The 22679-nt window shown below is 36.2% G+C and overlaps 3 protein-coding genes, 1 long non-coding RNA gene and 1 pseudogene across 9 annotated transcripts; 3 read left to right on the plus strand and 2 right to left on the minus strand.

Annotated features, from left to right (window-relative positions):
• Nucleotides 1-1583: 1583 nt before the first annotated feature.
• LOC149723482 (uncharacterized) lies at nucleotides 1584-2623 on the minus strand (annotated as a pseudogene).
• On the plus strand, nucleotides 2622-4775 carry LOC149723483 (uncharacterized). 2 transcript variants are annotated; one of them, XM_089893603.1, is made up of 7 exons: nucleotides 2622-3556; nucleotides 3651-3795; nucleotides 3890-3938; nucleotides 4013-4066; nucleotides 4133-4222; nucleotides 4327-4359; nucleotides 4412-4775. In XM_089893603.1, exons 1-7 carry the CDS (start codon nucleotides 3384-3386, stop codon nucleotides 4603-4605), a joined length of 738 nt encoding a protein of 245 aa, XP_089749729.1. In that variant the 5' UTR covers nucleotides 2622-3383; the 3' UTR covers nucleotides 4606-4775. The 2 variants fall into 2 exon arrangements, with proteins under 2 accessions (XP_089749729.1, XP_089749730.1); XM_089893604.1 differs by having other exon boundaries at nucleotides 3894-3938.
• A 3971-nt stretch (nucleotides 4776-8746) lies between these two features.
• LOC149723484 (uncharacterized) lies at nucleotides 8747-13777 on the plus strand (the record flags this gene model as incomplete). Its single annotated transcript, XM_089893609.1, has 2 exons — nucleotides 8747-9954; nucleotides 13330-13777. Coding segments are annotated over 2 exons (1350 nt in total), but the record flags the coding sequence as incomplete, so codon positions are not given.
• Nucleotides 13778-13785: 8 nt separating this feature from the next.
• Nucleotides 13786-15952, minus strand: LOC149723485 (uncharacterized). The gene is made up of 2 exons (XR_016386942.1): nucleotides 15599-15952; nucleotides 13786-15283 (listed from the first exon to the last, which is right to left on the minus strand). It is a non-coding gene; the product is annotated as an uncharacterized LOC149723485 (long non-coding RNA).
• Nucleotides 15953-16227: 275 nt separating this feature from the next.
• On the plus strand, nucleotides 16228-22407 carry LOC149723486 (uncharacterized). Of its 5 annotated transcripts, none has more exons than XM_089893599.1 (9): nucleotides 16229-16370; nucleotides 17194-17381; nucleotides 17468-17610; nucleotides 18052-18162; nucleotides 19887-20000; nucleotides 20576-20728; nucleotides 20938-21146; nucleotides 21201-21346; nucleotides 21766-22407. In XM_089893599.1, exons 3-9 carry the CDS (start codon nucleotides 17517-17519, stop codon nucleotides 21938-21940), a joined length of 1002 nt encoding a protein of 333 aa, XP_089749725.1. In that variant the 5' UTR covers nucleotides 16229-16370; nucleotides 17194-17381; nucleotides 17468-17516; the 3' UTR covers nucleotides 21941-22407. The 5 variants fall into 5 exon arrangements, with proteins under 5 accessions (XP_089749722.1, XP_089749724.1, XP_089749723.1 ...); XM_089893600.1 differs by having other exon boundaries at nucleotides 16231-16370; nucleotides 17256-17381; XM_089893596.1 differs by lacking the exon at nucleotides 17194-17381 and having other exon boundaries at nucleotides 16228-16370.
• Nucleotides 22408-22679: the final 272 nt, after the last annotated feature.

Genomic DNA, 22679 nt, shown 5'->3' on the forward strand with positions numbered 1-22679 from the left:
GAGTTACCGAGTATGTTACTTTGTAGGTGATTTTTTTGGGATTTTTTTATTTTTATGTATGGCTGATAATTTGGACAACCCATTAGTGACCACTGGGTTGGAGCAATTGCCGTTAAGTGTCTTGCTAACACATACGCCCACAATGGTAGCAGCGACGAGCTTTGAACCCATTACCTCTGGGTTAGAGGCAGGCGCGCTAACCACTACTCCACGGCGCCGGAAGTAAATTTTGTCATACAGGATAGAGTTGGCAAGACACAAACTGTCCATTACAATCGGCTAAAACCTGCAGCGGACTGTGCAACGTGGACCGAAGATGCAATTGTGCCAGTAGACCTAGACGAACGACAGAACGCTTCGCAACAACCGGTATGTGGACATATATATACTCCACAGAGTTCACATCGGCACCGCAAAACGAGAACGAACAGGACACGAATGAAGCAGACGAGACGACGGGCGAAGTAGTCGTCGAGGAGAACGAAGAGACGGCACAAAAGGAAATGAAAGACACGAGAAACTCACGAAATGATGTTTCACAGAATGATTTGACACTGCACGAGTTACAGCGAGAAAGGCCAAAACGCAATCGACGACGGCCTCAGTATTATGTCGAAATTTGTGTCCTTCAGGAGAAGGACAGATGTAATATGTTTAATTTGTCGATTTTATAGTCTATTTTTGTTGGTTTTTCTTATCACTGTTTCACTTTTGTTCACTGTTGTCCCGCTTGGTTTCTTTGATTGTTCACACGTTTAAGTCTCGGCGTTTTCTGTGCCGTTGGGCTGATTGAAGTAATTTGCGCGTTTTCTATTTCTCGTTTCTATTCGCTTGTTAAGTTAGTTTTCGTTGTATCGTGTTGTTGAAAGGTTGTGTAACCGTATTAGAGATTGTGCGAAGTGTTATTTGAGTCATTTTACAAAATACGGTTGTTCTCAGTAGTTTCATTGTACCTGTGTACGCTAACTTGTTTATCGGTCATTGCCACTTTTATATTTTAGAACGTCTGTTTTTATATTCGCTTTTATTAAAACGATATACGGTATTATATAGTTTAGTTTAGAGCAGACTACGACAGGCAGGCCCCGCGATTGGCCGTTAAGTCAACGTCCCGGACCATACACCTCAAACACGTAACAGTAATGTAATTCGTCATTGCGCCAATTTTATTTTTTATTCCATTTGTATTTATTGTTCCTATTTTAATATGATTTGCCAGATCGCTCTTAGTCCATGCGAGAATGTAACTGTATTAGAGATTGTGCGAAGTGTTATTTGAGTCATTTTACAAAATACGGTTGTTCTCAGTAGTTTCATTGTACCTGTGTACGCTAACTTGTTTATCGGTCATTGCCACTTTTATATTTTAGAACGTCTGTTTTTATATTTGCTTTTATTAAAACGATATACGGTATTATATAGTTGTTTTAGTTTAGAGCAGACTACGACAGGCAGGCCCCGCGATTGGCCGTTAAGTCAACGTCCCGGACCATACACCTCAAACACGTAACAGTAATGTAAATTCGTCATTGCGCCAATTTTATTTTTTATTCCATTTGTGTTTTTATTTTCCCTATTTTAATATGATTTGCCAGATCGCTCTTTAGTCCATGCGAGAATGCGAATACAATTGAATTACACTTTACAAAGGACTTGAAAAATTTTGTGTAATGTTTACGATAAGAAGGGATAGATATTTTTGGTTATTCTGGAGTTATTACTTTCCGTTTTTTTGATGGTGTGCTGGTTTTTTCGAACAGCATTTGTAGATTTTCAGGTGATCTTCGGATCGTTGGTGGATCTGTGTATAGGTTATTTATTTCCATATTATACGTGTTGGGGTAATGTGTAGACAGGTTGGAGATTAATTTCTTATGGTACTGTTCAATAATTTCAATGTTCTCCTCTATTGTAGCTTGCGCTGATGGGTTTGTGTTCATTTCCGGCGTTTCAATTTTAGATAAATCCGAGAATTCTGGCGATAAAGGTGTCGTGTTGTTTGAATTAATTTTTGTTTCGATGGTGGCTTGCTCCGCTGCTTTGCCGTCTTTTTGGGGAGTTGTTGTTTTTGATCCTCGTGGAGTTTTTTTTATTTCTTTTTACGTTGGGGTTTAGGCGTTCCGGTGGTTTTGCTTGCACTCTCTGCAAGGCTAGGAAATACCTCCATGTTGGCAAGATCTGTTTCCTGTTCTTCGGTGCTTAGTATTGTGTATTTGTTTGATATTTCTAAATTTGTGTTTTGTAGGGTTGTGCGATTTCTTTGGTTCGGTGGTATTGTCACCCATGGTTGTTCGATTCTCCCAACAGCTGCGGGCTTTGATCTGCAGTTTTTTTATAATATGTCCTTCTCTGTCTTGCAGAAGTTGCAGTACCCTTTTTTCGGAAAGCGTGTTTGTACATGTCCTCTCTCTTTGCAAAACTGACACAGAGGTAAGTGGAATTCTCCAGGTCGCGTGACCGTTGTCCACTTTCCGCATATTTTGATAACTTTTGGCAGATTATTAATATTTAATTTATGGAAAGAGATGTTAACCCATTCATTTTTGATATGTTGGAAGTTCCGGTGGTAACCGAATTCCATACCGTTCATTTGTCCCCATTTGTATTTTTCTAAAAGATTTTTTTATAATAACAACACAAATATGAAAATATTAAAGGACTTGGCGGTAAACAAGATCGGAGTTGACTAGAAAGCGGCTGATAAGCAAATACAGCTGTACATAAAAATACAGTTTAGGAATTATACATAAATACGATAAACGGTAACAAATGAAGGTTCTAAAGAAGACCTGACCATTTTAAATGGTGTTTCGACAATTACCCTGTTTACATGGTCGGATTGGATTTGAATTCAATCCGACTCGAGATGACGTCACACGCATTTCAAATCCGATCCGCTAAAACGTCGTATTTACATGGCGCGTTTTGATCGGATTGAAAGTTGACGAGCTGAAATTTGTGGCAGGGTTGTTTGGAAATGTTTTTGGTAAGTTTGATTTGATATTAGCAAGAAAAGCTTATCTCGTAGCATTTTCAGACTGCAGGAACTTAAATGTCTGATTAGTATCACTACACGCTGTGTTTTCTCCCTGAACTGGATTGTTACAATAGTGAACCTCCCATTGCGTTGTCATTTGGTACGCCGTTAACGATAATAAATTGTCCCTCTGTTTTCATTTGGGAGTGGGAACTAGGGGAAGTAATAAATCGACCACAGTGTTATCTAATGGGAAGTCGTTAACCTCCTTAAACTCCTGGTGAGCCTGTACTGTAGAAGTTGTAGCAGGTTTATGTCTAGGCACAGAGAAGTATATATAAGGTGCAGAACCTTACAGGGCAGTATTATTTGCAGAATTCTATTATAATAACAATTTCAATTTATCATGAGTAAGAAAGTACGTGTGGGTAGCTGGTCAGAAGAAGAGACCTTGCTTTTAATAGATTTAATTAAAGAAAAAAACATAATTGAAAAAATTGACGGAAGACAAGGCCGAAATCAACAATACTATAAAGTTATTGCTGAAGAATTTGCACAAAGGCATTTTGAAAAAGATTGGTTGGTGAAAATTCAGATTATACGTATGCTATCATACATTTCAAGCAAATATTAACACTTAGTAATGTGTAATATATATATTTATATAATACAGGAAACAAGTATCGGTAAAGTGGAAGAATCTTAAGGCGCAGTATTATAATATACTAAAAAGTGTGTCAAAATCTGGAGCAGGAGCTGCTGAGTGGCCATTTTTTGGAAAGCTAAATGAATTGCTGTCTTGTCGTCCAAGAACAAAAGTAAGGCATTTATTTGCACCGAATGAAATTTTTATTTTGTTTCACTGCTATTGCATTGATGTACGATTAATTTAAAATATATATTGATGTATAGGCAGTGGAAGGAAAATCCATCATGGTCGATACAATGGTACAGCAGTATGGTGAGTATTCGTTGATGTTTTGTTTGTGTAGGTTAATGTAATATGTGCTACAATTAAATGTATGTCTTTTAAAGGTTCATTTACTGAACAAGAAGGAGCTGGAGCACAAGAGTTTGATAGTGAAAGTGGTGAGTTGTGCTTTATTAAAAAATGCTTGCAATATGCGAGTTGTGTAATTGACAATAAACTTGCAGCAATTGAAACATCAACCACAACATCAGCAACAGAAGAAGAGGCAGCACCATCCCAGCCCAGTACAAGTTCTGGTACAAAACGTAAAGCAGGTATGCAGAAACCAGCATTACATCTTAAACTATTGTTTTTTTATTAGGGTGATTACTGAACAACAAGTTAAGGATAAAACTGCATATCATTTTTTATTTTTTAGATCGACCAAGAACCAAAGAAAAACGACGTAAAGGTAACTTTACATATTACTTGTAAACAGGTTGAACAGTTTTTTTAATGTTTAGAGGGAGAAGGATGGAGTGAATTCATCGATGCATACAAAGAAGAATGTGCCAAGGACCGGAAATCAAGAGAAATGATGGTACAGAGTATGAACGATGCATTAAGTCGAGCCATAAATGTACTGGTTTCTAATCAGGAGCCCGCAATTGTTTTGCAAATGTCTCCAGATGCAGCTGGCAGTAGTAATACTGAATAACTTTCATTGTTTTTTATTTCATTCACTTCTTGTACCTCAAAGTTTTTTATTTCATTCACTTCTTGTACCTTAAAGTTTTTTATTTCATTCACGTCTTGTTCCTTAAAGTTTTTTATTTCATTCACTTCTTACCTTTCATACTGTTCATTAAATTACAAAAGATAACATGACATTTGCTGTTTGTTAGCTGTAATAGTATCAAAATACAAAATAATAATGAACAGAACACTTCGGTTGCAAATCGAAATAAGGTAACAGTTAACTATTTTACAAATCGCATAGACTGTCGTAAAGGCTGGGTGGTTTGCAAATGATCTACAATGGCTTGTCTAACACGACTACCAGCAGAATGTGGGTCATTAGGTAATTGTGGAAGTGAGTATGGCTGAGGATAATACATGGAAGAAGAATCTAATACATTTTGGGAAAAGGCAGTATGTTTTGTTTCACAAACATTATGTAGTGCACAACATGTAGCAATAACATATGGTGCCATGTCAATTGATATGTCCATTTTCTTACAAAGTATACGCCACCTGGCCTTTAAACGACCAAATGCATTTTCCACACAAATACGAACACTGCTGTGATAACAATTAAAAGATTCCTTCTCGGCTGGTATTTGATGACCAACAAACGGTTTAATAAGCCATGGCAGTAGTGGGTATGCCGGGTCACCCAAAATTAATAAGGGAATTTCAACTTCATTTAACAAAATAGGCGCCTGTAATAACAAAATATGCATCATGGTTATATTTTAATTGGGGAACATTTTTTACTCACCTTTGGCAACTGTTCAAACAGCCTAAACAACCCGGACTGTTTAAAAACTGTTGCATCATGGACACTTCCCGGCATAACAACATTAATGTCACGAAACCTGAAATAAATGTTTAGTCAGTTGAAAATTCATGCAAGTATTATAACATTCTTACATGTAATGATCATCCACTAAAGCTTGCAAAACCATAGATTCCCATCCTTTCCTGTTAGTATAGTCTTTCTTCCCATCAATTGGTGCTGTTATAGGAATATGAGTGCCATCGATGCACCCAATAACCTTTAAAAATGAGGCAACACAATTTACTAAAATTATATACACAGGCTATCTAATTTAACACATTTTAAATAGGCTACCTGAGGAAAGTAATGATCTTTCTGTATTCTTTTAGCAATATCCATCATTTCTTCTCTCGTAGGCATGTTAATAAACATTTGTAAATGTTTGTTAATTGCCATGCAAAATCTAAAATATAACGCAATTTAAATACTGGTAGTCTACAGATCTAAACAGTTTAATGTAAATAAATAGAAAATTTATGAACAAAATTCGTAGAAAGTATCAAATTAGAACAACTTACCGCTTAAGACAATTGCCCACAGTAGACTTGCTTACACCAAAGTTGTGGGCAACTGTACGGTATTCAGCTGATGATGCCAATGTGTATATTGCGATTGCCATTCTTTTACTAGTGCAAATAGGCACACGTACAGTAATTGTATCTAGTAATGTAACAATATTTAATACTGGTATCAATATTTAAAGTTAAACAAAATTAAATAACCTGGTTTCATGTCATCCTCAATAAGATTTAGTAAGTCATAAAATGTTTGCTTCGTCATTCGAAAGTTGGTAATCCATTGGGAATCATTATAATTTGCAACGTCTCCTTCCCAATAGTTACCGGTTCTAAAATACAACATTTTGTTAGATGTATGATGGTTTGACTGAATACTTAAGTCTTAAAAATACTAACCTTTTGTACATCCATACTCTTCCACTACGGCCATCACTTTTGCGACTTATATAATTTAAATAGGAGCACAAAAACTTGATTTTGGTGTCATGAAATTCTCGCTCTTTCTGCAAAGTATGTTGAAGACAGCTCAACACGAACTTCAAGATAATAGCTAAAGCAATTTTCACAGGTTGTTTGATCATAATGGCAAAACTGTAGCAGAGTTATGATGTTATTAGAAAAAACTAAATGAAATTGCCATTACTTAAATTTGAATCAGATCAGGCATCATACAAAACACATAGTTGGATTTATTGGGTATGCTACTGCCCCAAATATCTTGTTTCGGATAACTTTTACTTCTATTTTCTGTCACTTCCTAACAAAACAACGCTTTAAACCATCTATTTCTTCCATTTCCACTGCCATACCGGTAGAATGTACTTTAATTTTAATGCACATTACCATTTACCAATTACAAATCTTTACCGAGTTAAGTTTTTACGACTGCTTAAACTTAAACTATTAAAACATCGCAAATAGAGCGAATTCACGCTTGTTCAATCCAACTCGATCGCTAAATCCGACCCGTAAACCACTAGTCTGAGCGGATTGAGGATCGGTCGGCTTCAATCCGACTCGCCTTTTTCTCTTCGCCGAAAACGAGAGTAGCGGATCGACGAGTCGGATTCGAATCCGACTTAAACCGTCATGTAAACAGGGTAAATGTGTGGTTATTAAAAGCAATGATGCGTTCAGATCGTTTAATAGATCATCTCGTTGTAACGCTAGGGGCTGTCTTAGTTTTGCTGCTATCCAACCTTTAACATTATGCCAATAAAGTTTATTATATGAACAATTGTAAAACAAATGTATGAGTGTTTCTCGAGCATTATACTACAAAAAGTGCTCAAATCAGAGTCTGTTATTTTAAATCGGTGCATAACGACGTTTGTTTGTTGCCCGAAGCTTGTGACATAGCATTTTATCATTGCTGGGTGCTGTTTTTCGTGTAAATATTGCGATTTTTTAAAAACCAAGCACTTCTGCGCCTAAAAATGGCTTTCTACTAATGTTATATCTTATCACAATAACAAACCTCACAAAAATAATCAACTTTTATTGAACACTCAATCGATTAAAGAGTGAAAAACAGAAAATATCAAGTTTACTAACCAAAAACATAAAAGAACATGTTTAAACTATTAAAATACAAACAAAAACGCATAACGTTACCATAAACTGGTGTATCTAGCTGCAGTTTTGCATGTAAATTGGGTGATTTTACTTTTTGGCTCACAAACTTAACACGTGTATACCCGGTGTCGCGGAAATCTGGTTTCCATTGGCTACTGCGCATGCGTAGACACGGTACATTTTTATCAGAAATCTTTAAACCTGGTTCCGAACGAATCATATATTTATGTTTTTATACAGATTATTTTATTTAATGTGAAAGTGTAGGTTTTGTTGTCCTTTTTGGAGCTGCATGTCCACTCATGTTGGATTATAAATGTAGTATATAATGGTTCTGTAGATTCGTAGGTATGATCATATACTATTATGTAAAGTAAGCTGATTGCTGCTAGTCTTGATCGCCAACGTAAAGTACCCTGTTAAACCACACTGTACGCCGAAAACCAGTCAAAATATTAATTTACTCCACATTATTTCCTAGATTTAATATTATATAACAAGATTTATATTAGAAATTATGTTTTAAATGTTAAAACAACCGCTATACGTGTTTTCTAGCCTTGTATCGCTTACCACAAGAACTAAATGAACACATGCCCATTTTTTTTCTACGTTAGCGCTCGTAGCGAGCGGACACTAAAGGGCATGGATAAAGGTCCAAGCATAGATATCTAAACATATAGATAGGAAACTAGCGAAATCGTTCAGACGCGTCACGCTTCGATGGGTCTGGTAAAAAGTTGATTCGCGACAATCACGTGAATCGAAGTCAACGATGTTAAAACTCGGATAGTAAGTTTAATGTATCTTCTGAAACCGCATTGCAGTTGTGAGGCAGGTAAATGTTTAATTGTTTTAAGATTGTGTTTGATACCTTATACGTAAAATGTTTTGGCTGCTTAAAACTTTTGTACACTGTATAACTAACACGCACGTGCATACGCCCATTTCGTTAATCGATATTTATTGTAATACCGATATACCTAATCCTACTAATTTACTCTATCAGTGCACCAATATTGAAGTAATAATATTAATATATATATTACAATGAGTCATTGCTGCATTCCTGGCTGTACATATGTGTACAAAAATGCAATTATAAAACGGTCTCTTTTTAAAATATTACGTCCGGAGTTTGCAAAGTCCGAAGAAGAACGGAATCATCCGGAAAGTTTGGTGCAGAGCATCTTGTCTATCCGTGATCCAACATCTTCTCTTTTACTTGTCTATCCGTGATATGTTTAGATATCTATGGTCCAAGCTTTGCGCAAGTTGTGCACCAAAAGGGTGGAGGTTATTTGAAGAGACCCACCTGCCTTAGCTTCAAAACTAAGGATCAAAGTAAAAGAGAAGATGTTATCAGAATCATAGAAAAAGAAAAATTTTCAGTTAAAAATTTGATCGGAATCACGGAAAGAAAAGGAAACCTAATAGATGTTACATGTACTACAAGGAAAGCTGTATTGGAGTTGTACGAATTACTGATCAAAGTAGATGCACTATACTCGGTGAGACTTTATGAGTCAGATAAAGTGAACGTGGCGGTAGGATGGGTGCCAATACCTTTCCCTAATGAGGTCATTAAATCCGAATTCCAGAACAAATGCGGAGAAGTTAAACATATTCAACACAGAAAGGATAGAAATGGCTTACTAACAGGAATGCGAATTCTCACACTGGATAGGGCCAATATTGAAAAAACAACAATCCCAAGCTATATTACCATAAACAACTACGAGTTCTACTGCACGTATAACGGGCAACAAATAACGTGCAAGTATTGCACAAAATCTGGACACAAGCAGCAAAACTACCCTAAAAGGAAACAAGACTATCCAAAGCTTACCAATAAAAGAAACGAGAAAAACCAAGAAGACGCCGAATGCCCCGAAACCGATAAGAGTGGTAGCAAATTGTCCGCCGCAGGAGGAGAAATAAAGGAGAGAAGCAAGCAGAATGGAGAACAACTCGACCACAGCACCACTGCCGCTTCTGGCGAAAGTAACAACCTAAAACCAATACTACCTGATAAAAATCAAAATAACGAAATGGAACCAATGCCTAAAGTTTCAAGGAAACGCCAGGAAAGAAGTCCAACCGAAATTAACCTCCACCAAGCAAAGTCGATAAGTCTCAGCGAACTTAAAATACCAGTTTCATGTCCAAAATGTGAGGAAGAGAGCTATGTAACAGACCAAAACACCAACTTCTTCTGCTGGAAATGTTCATCGGAATTTAGAATTGCGACAGCGTGCTGCAACGATAACGATAAATTTCTCGTCCCGAACAAGGAGGTAACAACCAACTACTCCAACTGCCACCTACCGATGAGAAAAATGCCCTGCTGCCACACATTTCAACCGGAGTTTCAGACCGATGAAGGAACACTTGAATGCATACAGTGCAAAAGGTACTCAATGACTTGTATATGTAAAACAATAAATTCTATCCCAAAACGAACCATGACATCTAACTGTATTAATAATGCCTGCAATGCTACACTAGTCCACTGTAGCTGCGGGAAAAAACGTGTCAGATTATGGAACCGGACAAACCGTATCAGTGCGAATGTGGTTTCGAGTACGAATACGATATTTATATAGGGGTGGAACGTTTTTAATGCCTCTTAGTTTAATCACATACAATGTTGCAGGGTTGCAAAACCCTCGAAAACGACGCAGTATTTTTTATTTTCTACGCCAAAAAAGTTTGATATTATTTGTCTGCAAGAAACGCACACAACAGCATCATGTCTCAGGCAATGGGAATTAGAATGGGGTGGAGAAATCTTAGCCTCACATGGCTCAACTAAAAGCAAAGGAGTCGCGGTTTTGTTTTCAAAAAAAAACTGTCTTACTCAAAACAAGACGTATGTGTCGATAACTTCGGACGATATATAATCATGAACCTCGAAATAACTGACCAGCGTTTAACGCTGTGTAATGTCTATGGACCAAACCAAGACAGCCCTCAGTTTTACGGCAACCTATTTACGCTATTAATAAAAAGACAAGCGGAAAGCGGGATAGAAAACTGTATTATAGCCGGTGAATTAGACAAAACCGGCGGGAGAGAAAAACACGGGAACCGGCGCGCAAAAACTACCATATTACAGGCAGGCAATGAATGACCTCGAGCTATACGACGTGTTCCGCATCAAACATCCAAACTCTAATCAATACACCCGCATGCAAAACGCCCGCACACGGCGATTCGGCTTGACTTTGTTCTCGTCACAAGCGAAATATTACAAAAGACCACTCAAATTCAAATTGTTCCAAGCACGCAGTCGGACCATTGTATCGTCAAACTTGTACTCAACCTTGATAAAATACCCAGGGGTAGAGGCTACGGGAAAATGAATACGTCCTTGTTGGAAGATGCAAAATTCGTCGAAAACACTAAAAAGTGGATCGCGGAATTTCTGATAAACAATGACAATGGTGCCGTATCCCCCCAAGTTCTCTGGGAAGCACTAAAATGTAATATACGGGGCTATATTATCAAATACGCGTCCGAAAATAACAAAAAAATAAAAGCTAGACAGACAAACCTAGAAAATAAACTCGCGGATCTTCAAAACCTACCCCAACCTCACGATAAGTGCACGATGGGTAAAATTGTACAAACTCAAGAACAATACGACGATATTATCGAAAGCTATAGTAAGAGCGCAATAGTCCGAAGCAGGGTTCGATGGGCAGAATATGGGGGTAAAAATAACGCATATTTTTTTAATCTAGAAAAACGTAGGATGGAGAAAAAGGCCATTAATAGACTAAATTCAAATGCCAATATAGAAACGGTCCAGCAGGCTATTTTACGGCTCCTAAAAGAATATTTTGAAACCTTGTATAGCTCAAGTAATAACCCGGGCTGCACTAGCAAAAGTAAAATTAAAGAGTATACAAACAGCTTAATGTGTCCAAGACTCGACGCGGAAAAAGCAAACGAATGTGAGGGTAAACTGACCGTCGGCAAATGCTACGAAGCGCTAAAGACTATGTAAAACAACAAATCTTCCGGATTAGACGGTTTTCCGGCCGAATTTTACAAAGTATTCTGGAAAGAAATAAATCCCACATTAGTCAACGCATCTAGTTTTGGTTTTGGTTAAGATCTGTCGAGGTGGATAAAAACTTTTTCAAATGCCTAATTATCAACAACAACCACATGTCTACTCCATTTAGAGTTGAAAGAGGCGTGCGACATGGGGACCCCTTGTCCCCTTCTCTATTTTTGTTGGCCATAGAATTTCTGTCACTAGCAATTAAAGGAAATAAAAGCGTGAAGGGAATCCCAATTGACTCACAAGACATTAAAATCTCACTTTTTGCGGATAACGCGCTGCTATTTTTGGATGGTTCAGAAAAAAGCTTTCGTGCAACATTTGCAGAAGCAACAGAATTCGGGAACCACTCGGGCTGCAAAATTAATATTGCGAAATCCAGTGCCATGTATATAGGTAAAAAACAACCTAACTCACCTCATCACCTCTCTTTGCAAGGTCTTTCTTGGCCAAACACGTTTATAAAATACCTCGGGGTTAAAATCCCAGTAAATAGGAACAAAACCAACTTGTTTACAATCAATTTTAAATCAATAGGAAAGGAAAAAGCCTTGGCTGGCAAGGTCACTTTCATTACTAGGGCGAGTTACGATTACCCAAACAATTTTTCAAAGAAATTAAAAGAAAACTGTTTACATTTTTGTGGGGCTCCAACTGGGAGAGAGTAGGAAGAAAAACACTATGCAGTAAAATAAAAGAGGGTGGCCTGGAAATGATAGACCTGGAGGCGTACGCAAAATCAATACGCTTCTCTTGGATACGAAAACTACTAGATACAAATCACGAATCGCATTGGAAAAATATTGAAACTAAAATTACCTCCCTAAATGCCATGATTTGTGTAGCCGCCTCCGATTTAAAACTTACGCATAAGGAAATCACCAAACAAACGCCTCTCTCGACATTCTGGTCATCGATCGAATTGTGGAGAGAATGTGTCTCCCAATTTTGGCTACAGGACAAAGTTTACAATTGCGCTATTTGGCTAAACAAAAAAGTTCTTTTCAAACGGAAACCGATCGCCTACGAAAATTTTATAAAATCTGGTATATTAATGTACCAACAAATCATAGACAACAACTCGGACTATTGCAGCTTTAAAATATTATGCGAAAAGTATACGTTGACAAACAACAATCAAAACCACGCGGACGACCAGCGCCTTATTGCAGCCATTCCAACAACTTGGGAAACGTACACGACGGACAGACCGGAACGAGAAACTGCCATCGACAGACTAAGGAAGGGGATAAGCGACAATTTGCCTACAGCCAAAAACGCATACGAATATTTTGTATCTACCAATAAACAAAAGCCGACCAAACAACAAAATAAATGTGAAGTAACCTTACAACGGGGAGATCTGAACTGGTCAGAAATTTGTACGTTTGAAACGAAGCTGCGCTCCTTTCAAGTTAAAATTAATCTGAGAGCCATCGTCGTAAACGATAAGCTCCATGGCTTCGGGATTATTGAGACTGATGTGTGCACTTTTTGCGGTGTAAACAAAGAAACAATATACCATCTATTTTGTGAATGTAAACATGTCCAGGTATACTGGGAAAGCGTCAGTGCCTGGATGGACAGTGTTTTGTGCCATAAAACAATTATAAGCAATACCGTAAAGCTCTTCGGAATTCACAATGATTGTCTTGAAAAATGTGTTTTAAATTTAATGAATTGCATGCTTGTAGTTGCCTGATTTGTTATATACAAATGTCGGATTCAAAACTTGAAGCCAAATATAGAAATGTTTATCTATGCAATGAACCGCAGCAGGGCCAATGAAAAGGCTGTTGCCATAAAACATAACAAGTTATTGCAATACAAACTGAAGTGGAACGCAAACTTGCGTTAATTTTAAGTATCGTTTGTTCGCTACAATCGTTTTCGTTACAATTTGTCGCTGTTGTGTTATTATCACTATCGTGTTGTAAACTTTATACGCAATAAAAAAACAATAAATAAAAATAAATGAACACATGCCGACCATGCATTCGTATAGGCGATTCACGCTCTGTGTGCTCCGTAATGGCGGACACAAGCGCCGTTTTCTAACTTGGTCTATACCAGGGGTTCCCAAACCGCGGCCCGCGGGAGCAAAATAAATGGCCCGCAGAGGACTTTAAAAAATTACCGATTTACATACGTAGATACGTTCACAAATGCACGTTACTTTAAAAAATCTTCTAAAATCGTTTTATTAATTTATCTGATAATCTACATTGCCTTTGTTACGTCACAAGAATAGTTATGACCGTCACAGCATCAACCAACCTTTCACGCTCGTTACTCTGGTAGGAGTTTTACATGGGTTATACCGCGTTGTAAAAATGGCCGAAAAGGAGCGAAAACTAGTGAGTGAAAACAGACAGTTTTTAGAAAAGTGGCAACATTCGTACTTCTTTGTACAAAAAGACCAGGCATGCATATGCCTAGTATGCAAGCAGGCTATTCCTGTATTAAAAGAATACAACTTAAAACGACATTATGAAACAAAGCATTTGGAAAAATTTAAACATTTGGTTGGTGATGATAGGATTGCTAAATATAAATCACTCGAAACATCTTATAAAAGTCAAAAAAAACATGTTTAAGAAAATGTCAAGTGAAAGTGAAGCGACAGTAATGGCCAGTTATGTTGTTTCATATAATATTGCTCGAAGAAGTCGCCCTTTTATCGAGGGTGAGTTTGTACGGGACTGCATGCTTCAAGTTGTAGAGCTGCTTTGTCCGGAACAGAGAAGTAAATTTGCGAACATTAGTCTTTCCAACAACACAGTAACTCGGCGCATTGAAGATATTGGTAATGATATTGATTTACAAATGAATGAATTACTCGAAAATTTTACTCATTTTTCTATTGCATTGGATCAGAGCACCGACTTAGGCGATACGGCACAGCTACTTATATTCATTCGCGGAATTACAGACAAATTTGAAGTTCACGAAGAATTGTTGTCTTTGCAAAGCTTAAAAGGGCAAACTCGTGGTGTCGATATCTTTGATGCTATTTGCAGTGCCTTTTGTCATCATAACGTTGACTGGAATAAACTAGTGGGAGTCACTACTGATGGTGGGAGTCACTCTTCTATGGTCGGGAAAAGATCAGGTTGCGTAGCACTTCTAAAATCCAAGTTTAATGAAATAACAAACAAAGAATTAATTACTTACCATTGCATCATTCACCAGGAGGCTCTAGTTTTGAAAGTTCTCCAAATGAAAAATATCATGGATGTCGTAATTAAATCAGTCAATTTTATTCGCAGTAGAGGACTTAATCATCGCCAGTTTAAATCGTTTTTGGAAAGCCTTAACTCAGAGCATGAAGATGTTGTTTATTTCACCGCGGTCCGATGGCTGAGTACAGGAGCAACACTAAGCAGATTTTTTCATTTGCGCCAAGAAATCTTTGAATTTTGCAAGGAAAAAAACTACGATATCCCCGAACTTCAAGAAAATGAATGGCTTTGCGACTTGGCGTTTTTGGTCGACATTACTGCCATAATGAATTCTTTAAACTTAAAACTCCAGGGCAAAGGCAAATTGGCTTCAAGCTTGATCGATGACGTCCGAGCAACAGAACGAAAGTTAGTTCTGGTTAGATCCCAGTTGCTTGACGAAAATATTTTGAATCTTTCAATGTGTACGAAATTTGCAGATGAGAATCCTGCCGCAAGATTTTTAACACTAAGTATAGCGAAACAATCACGCGTCTCTACTGGATGAATTTTCGAGAAGATTTGATGACTTTCGAAGCCGTAGTACAGAGTTTCAATTATTTAGAAACCCATTTCAATGTGCGGTAGAAACAATGCCCACCAAATTCCAGTTTGAATTAATTGAGTTGCAGGAAAATACAACAGCAAAAGATAAATTCAAAAGCGAAGAGCTGTTGACGTTTTATCAAAACTTGAACAATGATACTTATCCCGTGCTATTGACACATGCCAAAGAAATGGCTTGTTTGTTTGGATCCACGTACCTCTGTGAGCAGACGTTTTCCGTGATGAATATCAACAGATCAAAACTTCGTACCAGATTAACAGATAGTCACCTGGGGGCTGTGCTAAGAATTAATTGTACAAAATTGAAACCTCGTTTTACAAAAATAATTTCACAGAAATCCCAACTGCACAAGTCAAAAGTAAAAAGCATGATTGATCTATAAATAGCCTACTTTTCGTTTTTCGTTCATTCATTCGTTCATTTCTTAACTATCGGTAACATGCTTTCACGACATGATTCAATAAAAAAAAACTGTGAAACTTTGTCTTTTATTCTGCAAGTACGAAGTTTAATCTATTCCAGAATCGTTGTTTATTAACAGCATATTCGTCAAACTTCCTGACCTAACAGTATTCGTTATACCCGCATTTTCGCCAATACGCGTCGCGTCGCAAATATAGCGAGGAAAACCTTCTTCGCTTGGCGGCCCGTCGCATAATTATGATTTCACATATTGGCCCGCGATTTCATAAGTTTGGGAACCCCTGGTCTATACTAACTTTGGTTGTGACCACTACCGTGCTCAACAACACTCATTGTTTCCTTTTCCTAACTTGGTCTGTACTAACTTTGGGATAAGCAATTACACCTTCTGCAAAATATCAAATGGAAGAAAAAACTGATTATTCGACTTACGAACTTGGCTCTCAGGAAATGAGATCCACGTTTAGACTGAGCGATGCTTATGTTATGCTTAACCATGGAGCGTATGGTCTTTCACCTCAACCTGTGGTGGAAAAAAGAATTCAGTAAGTAAATTAATTTTACCCATGCGTTGCTTGTTTATATAATATAACACGGGTGCAAGGACGTAGCCAGCCTAAAATTTTGGTGGGGGCCAAATGTTTTACGGTTGTATTTTGGGTTTGAAAAACCTCCTAATTACAACACAAAACACAGGAAGGCGTTAGGCGTACTGTGAATGGAATTTATTTTTCACAATTACGCCGCATAAAAACAAAACGATTTACAACTACATTTAAAACTCCATTCGTTGCCTACCACCAGCCATTTTTGTCACAAAATTTAAAATTTGTTTTTCTTAGCTAGCAGGTAGACTGTTTATTACGAAATAGTATGGATTCACACGTGAGTTCATCCATCACAATAGCGATTGTTTGACCTGGCAACTAATTACGACATAATAGTATTTCACACGGGGATTATTTGCGTCATAATAGGGATTGGCACCTCATCATTTAGCATGTGTAAGAAATTTAAAAACAGGCTTAAATGTTTTCTTTTTTTTCTTTTTCTTTTAATTTAAAAAAAGATCCGGAACCGGATCGAGATCCCCCATTTGAACATCACTGTTTAGTACGTGTAACACTTCACCAATAACATTACTGTAAAACTCAAAATTTGGGAGGGGCCATGGCCCCTCAGGCCCCCCCTTGGCGACGCCCATGCAGGGGTGTTCTGTTTTATACACGTCGTACCTGTTCACGAATTACCTCGTATTTAACTATTGCATGCGTGATTATTTTTCCAGATTCGACAATATATCAGAGTTCATTTATTATGCTTTTATATATATAGATTTGGATTAATTATCAAATATTGGCTTTGCAGCATATTAGATACGACACCTAGAAAATTGAATCTTTTACTCCATTGATTTACCTCATTATCAGGTTGTCCAAAATTATCAGCCAAACACAAAAAAATCCACAAAAAATAATCACCCACAAGCCACAAACTAACATGCATGCATGCAACTCGTAATAACAACTGTCGTTTTCAAGGCACGCGAAGATAAAGTAAGTAACATTCATTCATACAATTAACATTGCATCTTGTTGTGTTAAACCAAACTAACAGTAAATAATAACCCAAAAATATTTAGGTTAATAAAGGAACAAGAATCTCACCCAGACACATGGTTCCGCATTAATATGATGGATTATTATATGGAATCTGTTAAAACTGCTGCAAAGTTAATTAATGGAGATGTTGAGGACACATTTATCCTTAATAACGTAACTGAAGGTTCGATTTGAATATATATTGGGATTAGTGGTTTGGCTCTCTGCATTGGAACCAAAGTGTTTATATATATTCATGTTCCTATTTCTTATATATATTATTTATGCAGAGGCATTTTTTGCAACAAACCTTCCAAAATTTGCCTTTCAGATACTATTCTAAAAACATGAAACTGTCAAATTTAGAAGACATTCTTCTGATTTTTGCCAATGAATAATTCCATACATTTTCACACAGCCAATTTTCTACTTCAGCAATTCTATTTCACTTGATTTTGTACAGGCTGTTTCATGTTTTGAATCTTTGATAGTACTTTTGAATTATAGCCTATGTAGGTAAATCTTTAAAATAATATAAATAATTTATTTATATATTTTTACAGATTTTATATGCTCCATTTAATTATGTATAACTTTACTCCACACTAATTTGTATTCATTTTAGGTACAAACTGTATTTTAAAATCAATGCTTAAAGGCAGTGAAGAAATTCTAATAAACACTCATTCATATAAAGCTGTCCAAAATACTCTGTCAGAAATGGAAACAACATTTGGTGAGACATTATAACCAATGTATACCCTCCTAAATAAAAGTGTTACTGAAATACAGGTTTGTAGATTACCCCTTTATAAGTGATAATGTCACCAACCGGATCAAAAAAAAGGCTGATTTTTTTTATAGAAAGAAATCCTATTTATAATAAATTACCTTTCTTACGCCTGGCCGACAATATACTCTTTGGTTTCTTGGTTCGTAATTATTGACAGCATAAACGTGTGCTCTATTTTAACTGCATGGATTACGCTGCAAAAACACACAAATCATGTCACATGGAACCTTTATGCGGTGAATTTAAAGTAATATTAAATTAAGGTACCGAAATTAGAAGCTTGTGAAACTTAATTGTGATGCGAGATATTAATTTTGCCCCTAAAACAGTTTATTTAAAATTTATGTACAGTTGCTATGTAACACTATTTCAAAATTCAAAAGTTTAAATCTTTTTGTATAAATCGTATATTAACACTGGCTGTTCGCTAATCAAGCTGACGTTGCATTTCCTCATTTTTCACCAGTATAAAGTCACAACGATTGCTTTGCTTGATTAGTGTTAAATGTAAGCTACCGCTTGCATCTTTCTTTATTTCCAAAGCCAACGCAGAGCGTAAAAATGGGAAGCTTATAGCTGATGTTTTAATCTCGTTGTTCGTTGTGTAGTGGGTACATTCCTCCCAAATGTTACGTTATGAAACGAAACAATTAATATTTATGTTGCACGACATGTGACATAACAACAATTGAGCGCAAAAATGTTAAATTTTCACTCGGCGATGTTTGTTGTCGAGTGATTTTGTTGTAGAAGTTGTAAATCGGGAGGGTCGCTTGTAACCTTTATTAAAAATCTGGGTGTAATATATTTTACGTGCATGTCTGTCAGCTAAGCTACCAAAAATTTAGGGGTAATGGGTCAATTATGGCCTAAATCCTAGGGCCCATGGCGTGCCACGCCGCGGGACCTCACCCACATAGAATTGAATAAGCTACCAAATCATGTTATAAAGTGTATTATTGTCTATAGGCACAGTCTAGTACTCTAGTGCGAATTGTGTTCAGCTTTTGTGCACAGTAAATACAAAAACGTTTTGCAAAGTTTGCCCAATACTATAATTGCTAAATAACAAATATTAAGCTGCCTATTATATTAACCTTAAAACTTAAATAAAGGTCATTCTACCCGGCCAAATATGCAGTGTCTTTCGAAAGAAAGTCGTAGTTCATATGGAGTATTTATATTTAGTAAGGAGTACGCTTGATTTTCAAAAGTTAGGCACCTATGTTTATGTTCGTCGCGTGCTCATAACATTCAGGTAAGAAATCAATCCAGCAAGAAACATTGCTGTGTTGCATTTTAAACCAGTAAATTTAAGCATCGTGTACGAACTTCACATTTTACGCCCTGCACTGGCTTAGAAAGAAAAAAAAATAAGGGGCATGTGGTAGCATACATTCAACTTTAGTAAGCAAAGAAATCTTTGTGACTTTTATTCTCGTGGAATCTGACGAAATACAACATCAGCCTAATTGGCAAGCAGCATGTGAATAAATTGGACGGTTTATTCATGTAACTCTAGTTTTCCTACGGTGCCTACAGACAACATTTCATGGCCTCTGTCCAAGCTACTTTGTATTACCATATTACAATATGTGTTGGTTCCAAATTACTTATAGCGTCTGCCGTCTTTTAAAATATTCACAATTGTTATTTGTGCTGTCTAGGTACAAAGACAAGATGTGTTGAAATTTGTTTTCCAATCTTAGATGAACAAGATGTGGTTGATTTGTACGTAAGGCAGTTGGATCAATATCCTAATATTAAGATTGCAGTGATAGGTAAAATTAATTTAGTCGTTTCCTTTTTGAAACCTAGGTTGTACCTTTAGATCCCATTTGAGCATCTTTACCAATACTTGAATTTTGCTTCGTAGTTATGCCCCGTTAACATAAATTTCTCCAACCCGTTGGTTCTGTGTAAGTTATCATCTTAGATTTTTTAGTCATATAAAAAAGATCTGACCTTAAAAATTGCCCACAAAGTTACATATATGGTAAAGTGGTCATGACACCATGACGTGTATGGAACAAGCACTATAAAATAAGAAATAAATTCATAGAAAGAACATATTGCTTGATTTACAGCTCAGATGTAAACTCGGGTAAAAAATATTTAAACCATACTGTACAATATACCAAATACGATAAGAACAAACGTTTTACAACCGAGCACACTCCTGTTAAACTCTTAACTGTGATCCATCACATTATACATAGAAGTCTAAATTTATACTCTGTTTTTATACAAACAAATATTTATTGCATTTTTAACACAAAAAGCGCTTCATCTTTAAAGTATATATAACCTATATTTCATAAGCCTATTTAAAATTAATGCCTTTTTTATTTTAAAGACCATATTACGAGTCCTACTGCTTTGAAACTACCCGTTAAAAAAATTGTTGAAGTCTGTCGTAAAAGAAACGTGCTCACATTAATTGATGGAGCTCATGCACCTGGTCAACTTGATCTGGACATGAACAGGATAAAAGCAGATTTTTATGTTGGTTAGATGATAATAGTTTCTCCAACTTAAAACATATGCACTGCAATAGATTTATAATTGTGTTATTAGGTTTCATTACCTTTAAAACTTTAGAAAAACTTGATTGAGCTTGCAGTAACTATAATAAGGGTACATGGGAATTTATCTGGTACATTCGGTGATCTACACTCGTGAAAAAACTATTAAACCAATTTAAATATTTTTACCCAGGCAATCTTCACAAGTGGTATTACACATTCCGTGGATGTGCTTTCCTCTGGATTTCTCCAAAACACAGAAACAAAGTCTTACCTTTGGTAACATCAAATTACAGCAATTTCACGATGCACCATCGATTTTGCTACTGGGGAACCCGTGATACTTCACCTCAGTTCACTGTCGCATCTGCGTCTAAGTTTTATGAAGATATAGGAGGATTGGTTGGTTGTTTATTCATTTAGTTGGTGTGAATCTCATGTTGTTTGAATTTTAAGGAGACTATCACTGGGTACAACAATAAGTTGGTAACATGGGCTCAATCAATGTTGTGTGAAGCATTGGGAACAAAACCTCTTGATATACCGCGGTCAATGAAACCACCAAACATGGCTGTGCTTTATTTACCAAAATCGTCAAAAAAGTAAGAAAATTATTATTACCAACTATATACAATACAGTTCAATAATAACTGTGATTTTGTATATGTACCTATAGTCATATTTTATATTCCTTAATAAATCAAAAATAGTGTTTTTTCTATACACCATTGTACTGACATACTGTATTTTATCAAACAAGATTGTTGTTTGTGACATATTAATTGGCAAGTAGGTTGTTTCGGCAACTAAACAAATATTAAAATATGTTGATCCATTGTTTTTTTGTGGCCAGAGTGGCATAAATCTACCATTAAAAGTCATTAATGTATGTTAGTGGCTAAAAATACTTGCCTTTTCTAAGGAAGCCTGTTTAATTTCATTCCCATTAGTTTAGTCCTTTGTTATTTATTGTAATAAACAATAACAACTATACCTTTACTTGATTGCATTGAAATAACAGGCAGATTGGAAGTGATGAGTTGATTGTTTATTTCATTAAAAAATATAATGGAATAACTGTTGGATTTACAACTATTGATGGAGAGGTTGCTTTAAGACTATCAGCAAATGTCTACAATTGTAAAGATGATTACTACAAACTTAGGGATGCTCTACTTGATTATTTTGACGAATAATAATTAAATTTAGCTATGTGTTTGTTGTAGAATGGAATTTTATGTAAACTACTAATCTTATCATATATGTTTGTATTAAATTACCTAACAGATGTCAGATTGTAGCCCATTGCTTATGATTGTTAATCTTGTTAAATGTGCTAGCAAACCGTGCTAAAGTTTTGGGCTTTGTAATATGATGGTGTTTATTATTATATATTAGGTGCTTGGTAATATGATGGTGTTTATTAATATATATTGTGCTTGGTAATATGATGGTGTTTATTAATAATAATCTTGTTAGTAAGGTGTTCTTGTGGAAGGTATCCTGGAATTGACCTTCTATTTGCTTAAGCTTTAATACGTTTCCATGTGATATTATATTATTTTAATATTGTGTTTTTTATATTAAAGTCCTAACAACACGTGCATTTAACGGCAGTTATGCAAATTGTAAAACATAAAATACAGAGTTTGCTAATATTCCATCCAAGTGTGTACTGTGTAGTGCTGATATAAAATATACCAATTGAAAGCATTTCATGACTTAGGGGGAAACCCCAGCGCGACATACTGTGACGTCGTAATTACGATGCGCCACGTTCAACATCTGTGAACTACGCTATCTGGAATTTTGTTTCTAATAAAAAAGGAACAGTGGGAAACCTGAAATAATAAAATATTTTTATTCAAAAAAGATAATTAAAAAGTTTATTTTCTGGATGATTTTATTATAAAATGTGTGAAAATATATTTTAGT

This window comes from Ciona robusta, unplaced genomic scaffold (assembly GCF_009617815.1).
Source record: "Ciona robusta unplaced genomic scaffold, ASM961781v2 AP042749.1".
Lineage (NCBI taxonomy): Eukaryota > Metazoa > Chordata > Ascidiacea > Phlebobranchia > Cionidae > Ciona > Ciona robusta.

Coding starts and splice junctions, on each gene's coding strand:
- LOC149723483 (XM_089893603.1), top strand. CDS start 3,384: ATGAGTAAGAAAGTACGTGTGGGTAGCTGGTCAGAAGAAGAGACCTTG. Junction 4,067..4,132: donor AGAGTTTGATAGTGAAAGTG/GTGAGTTGTGCT, acceptor ATAAACTTGCAG/CAATTGAAACATCAACCACA. Junction 4,223..4,326: donor TGGTACAAAACGTAAAGCAG/GTATGCAGAAAC, acceptor TTTATTTTTTAG/ATCGACCAAGAACCAAAGAA.
- LOC149723486 (XM_089893596.1), top strand. CDS start 16,228: ATGGAAGAAAAAACTGATTATTCGACTTACGAACTTGGCTCTCAGGAA. Junction 17,611..18,051: donor CCTTAATAACGTAACTGAAG/GTTCGATTTGAA, acceptor TATTCATTTTAG/GTACAAACTGTATTTTAAAA. Junction 20,001..20,575: donor TATTAAGATTGCAGTGATAG/GTAAAATTAATT, acceptor TTTATTTTAAAG/ACCATATTACGAGTCCTACT.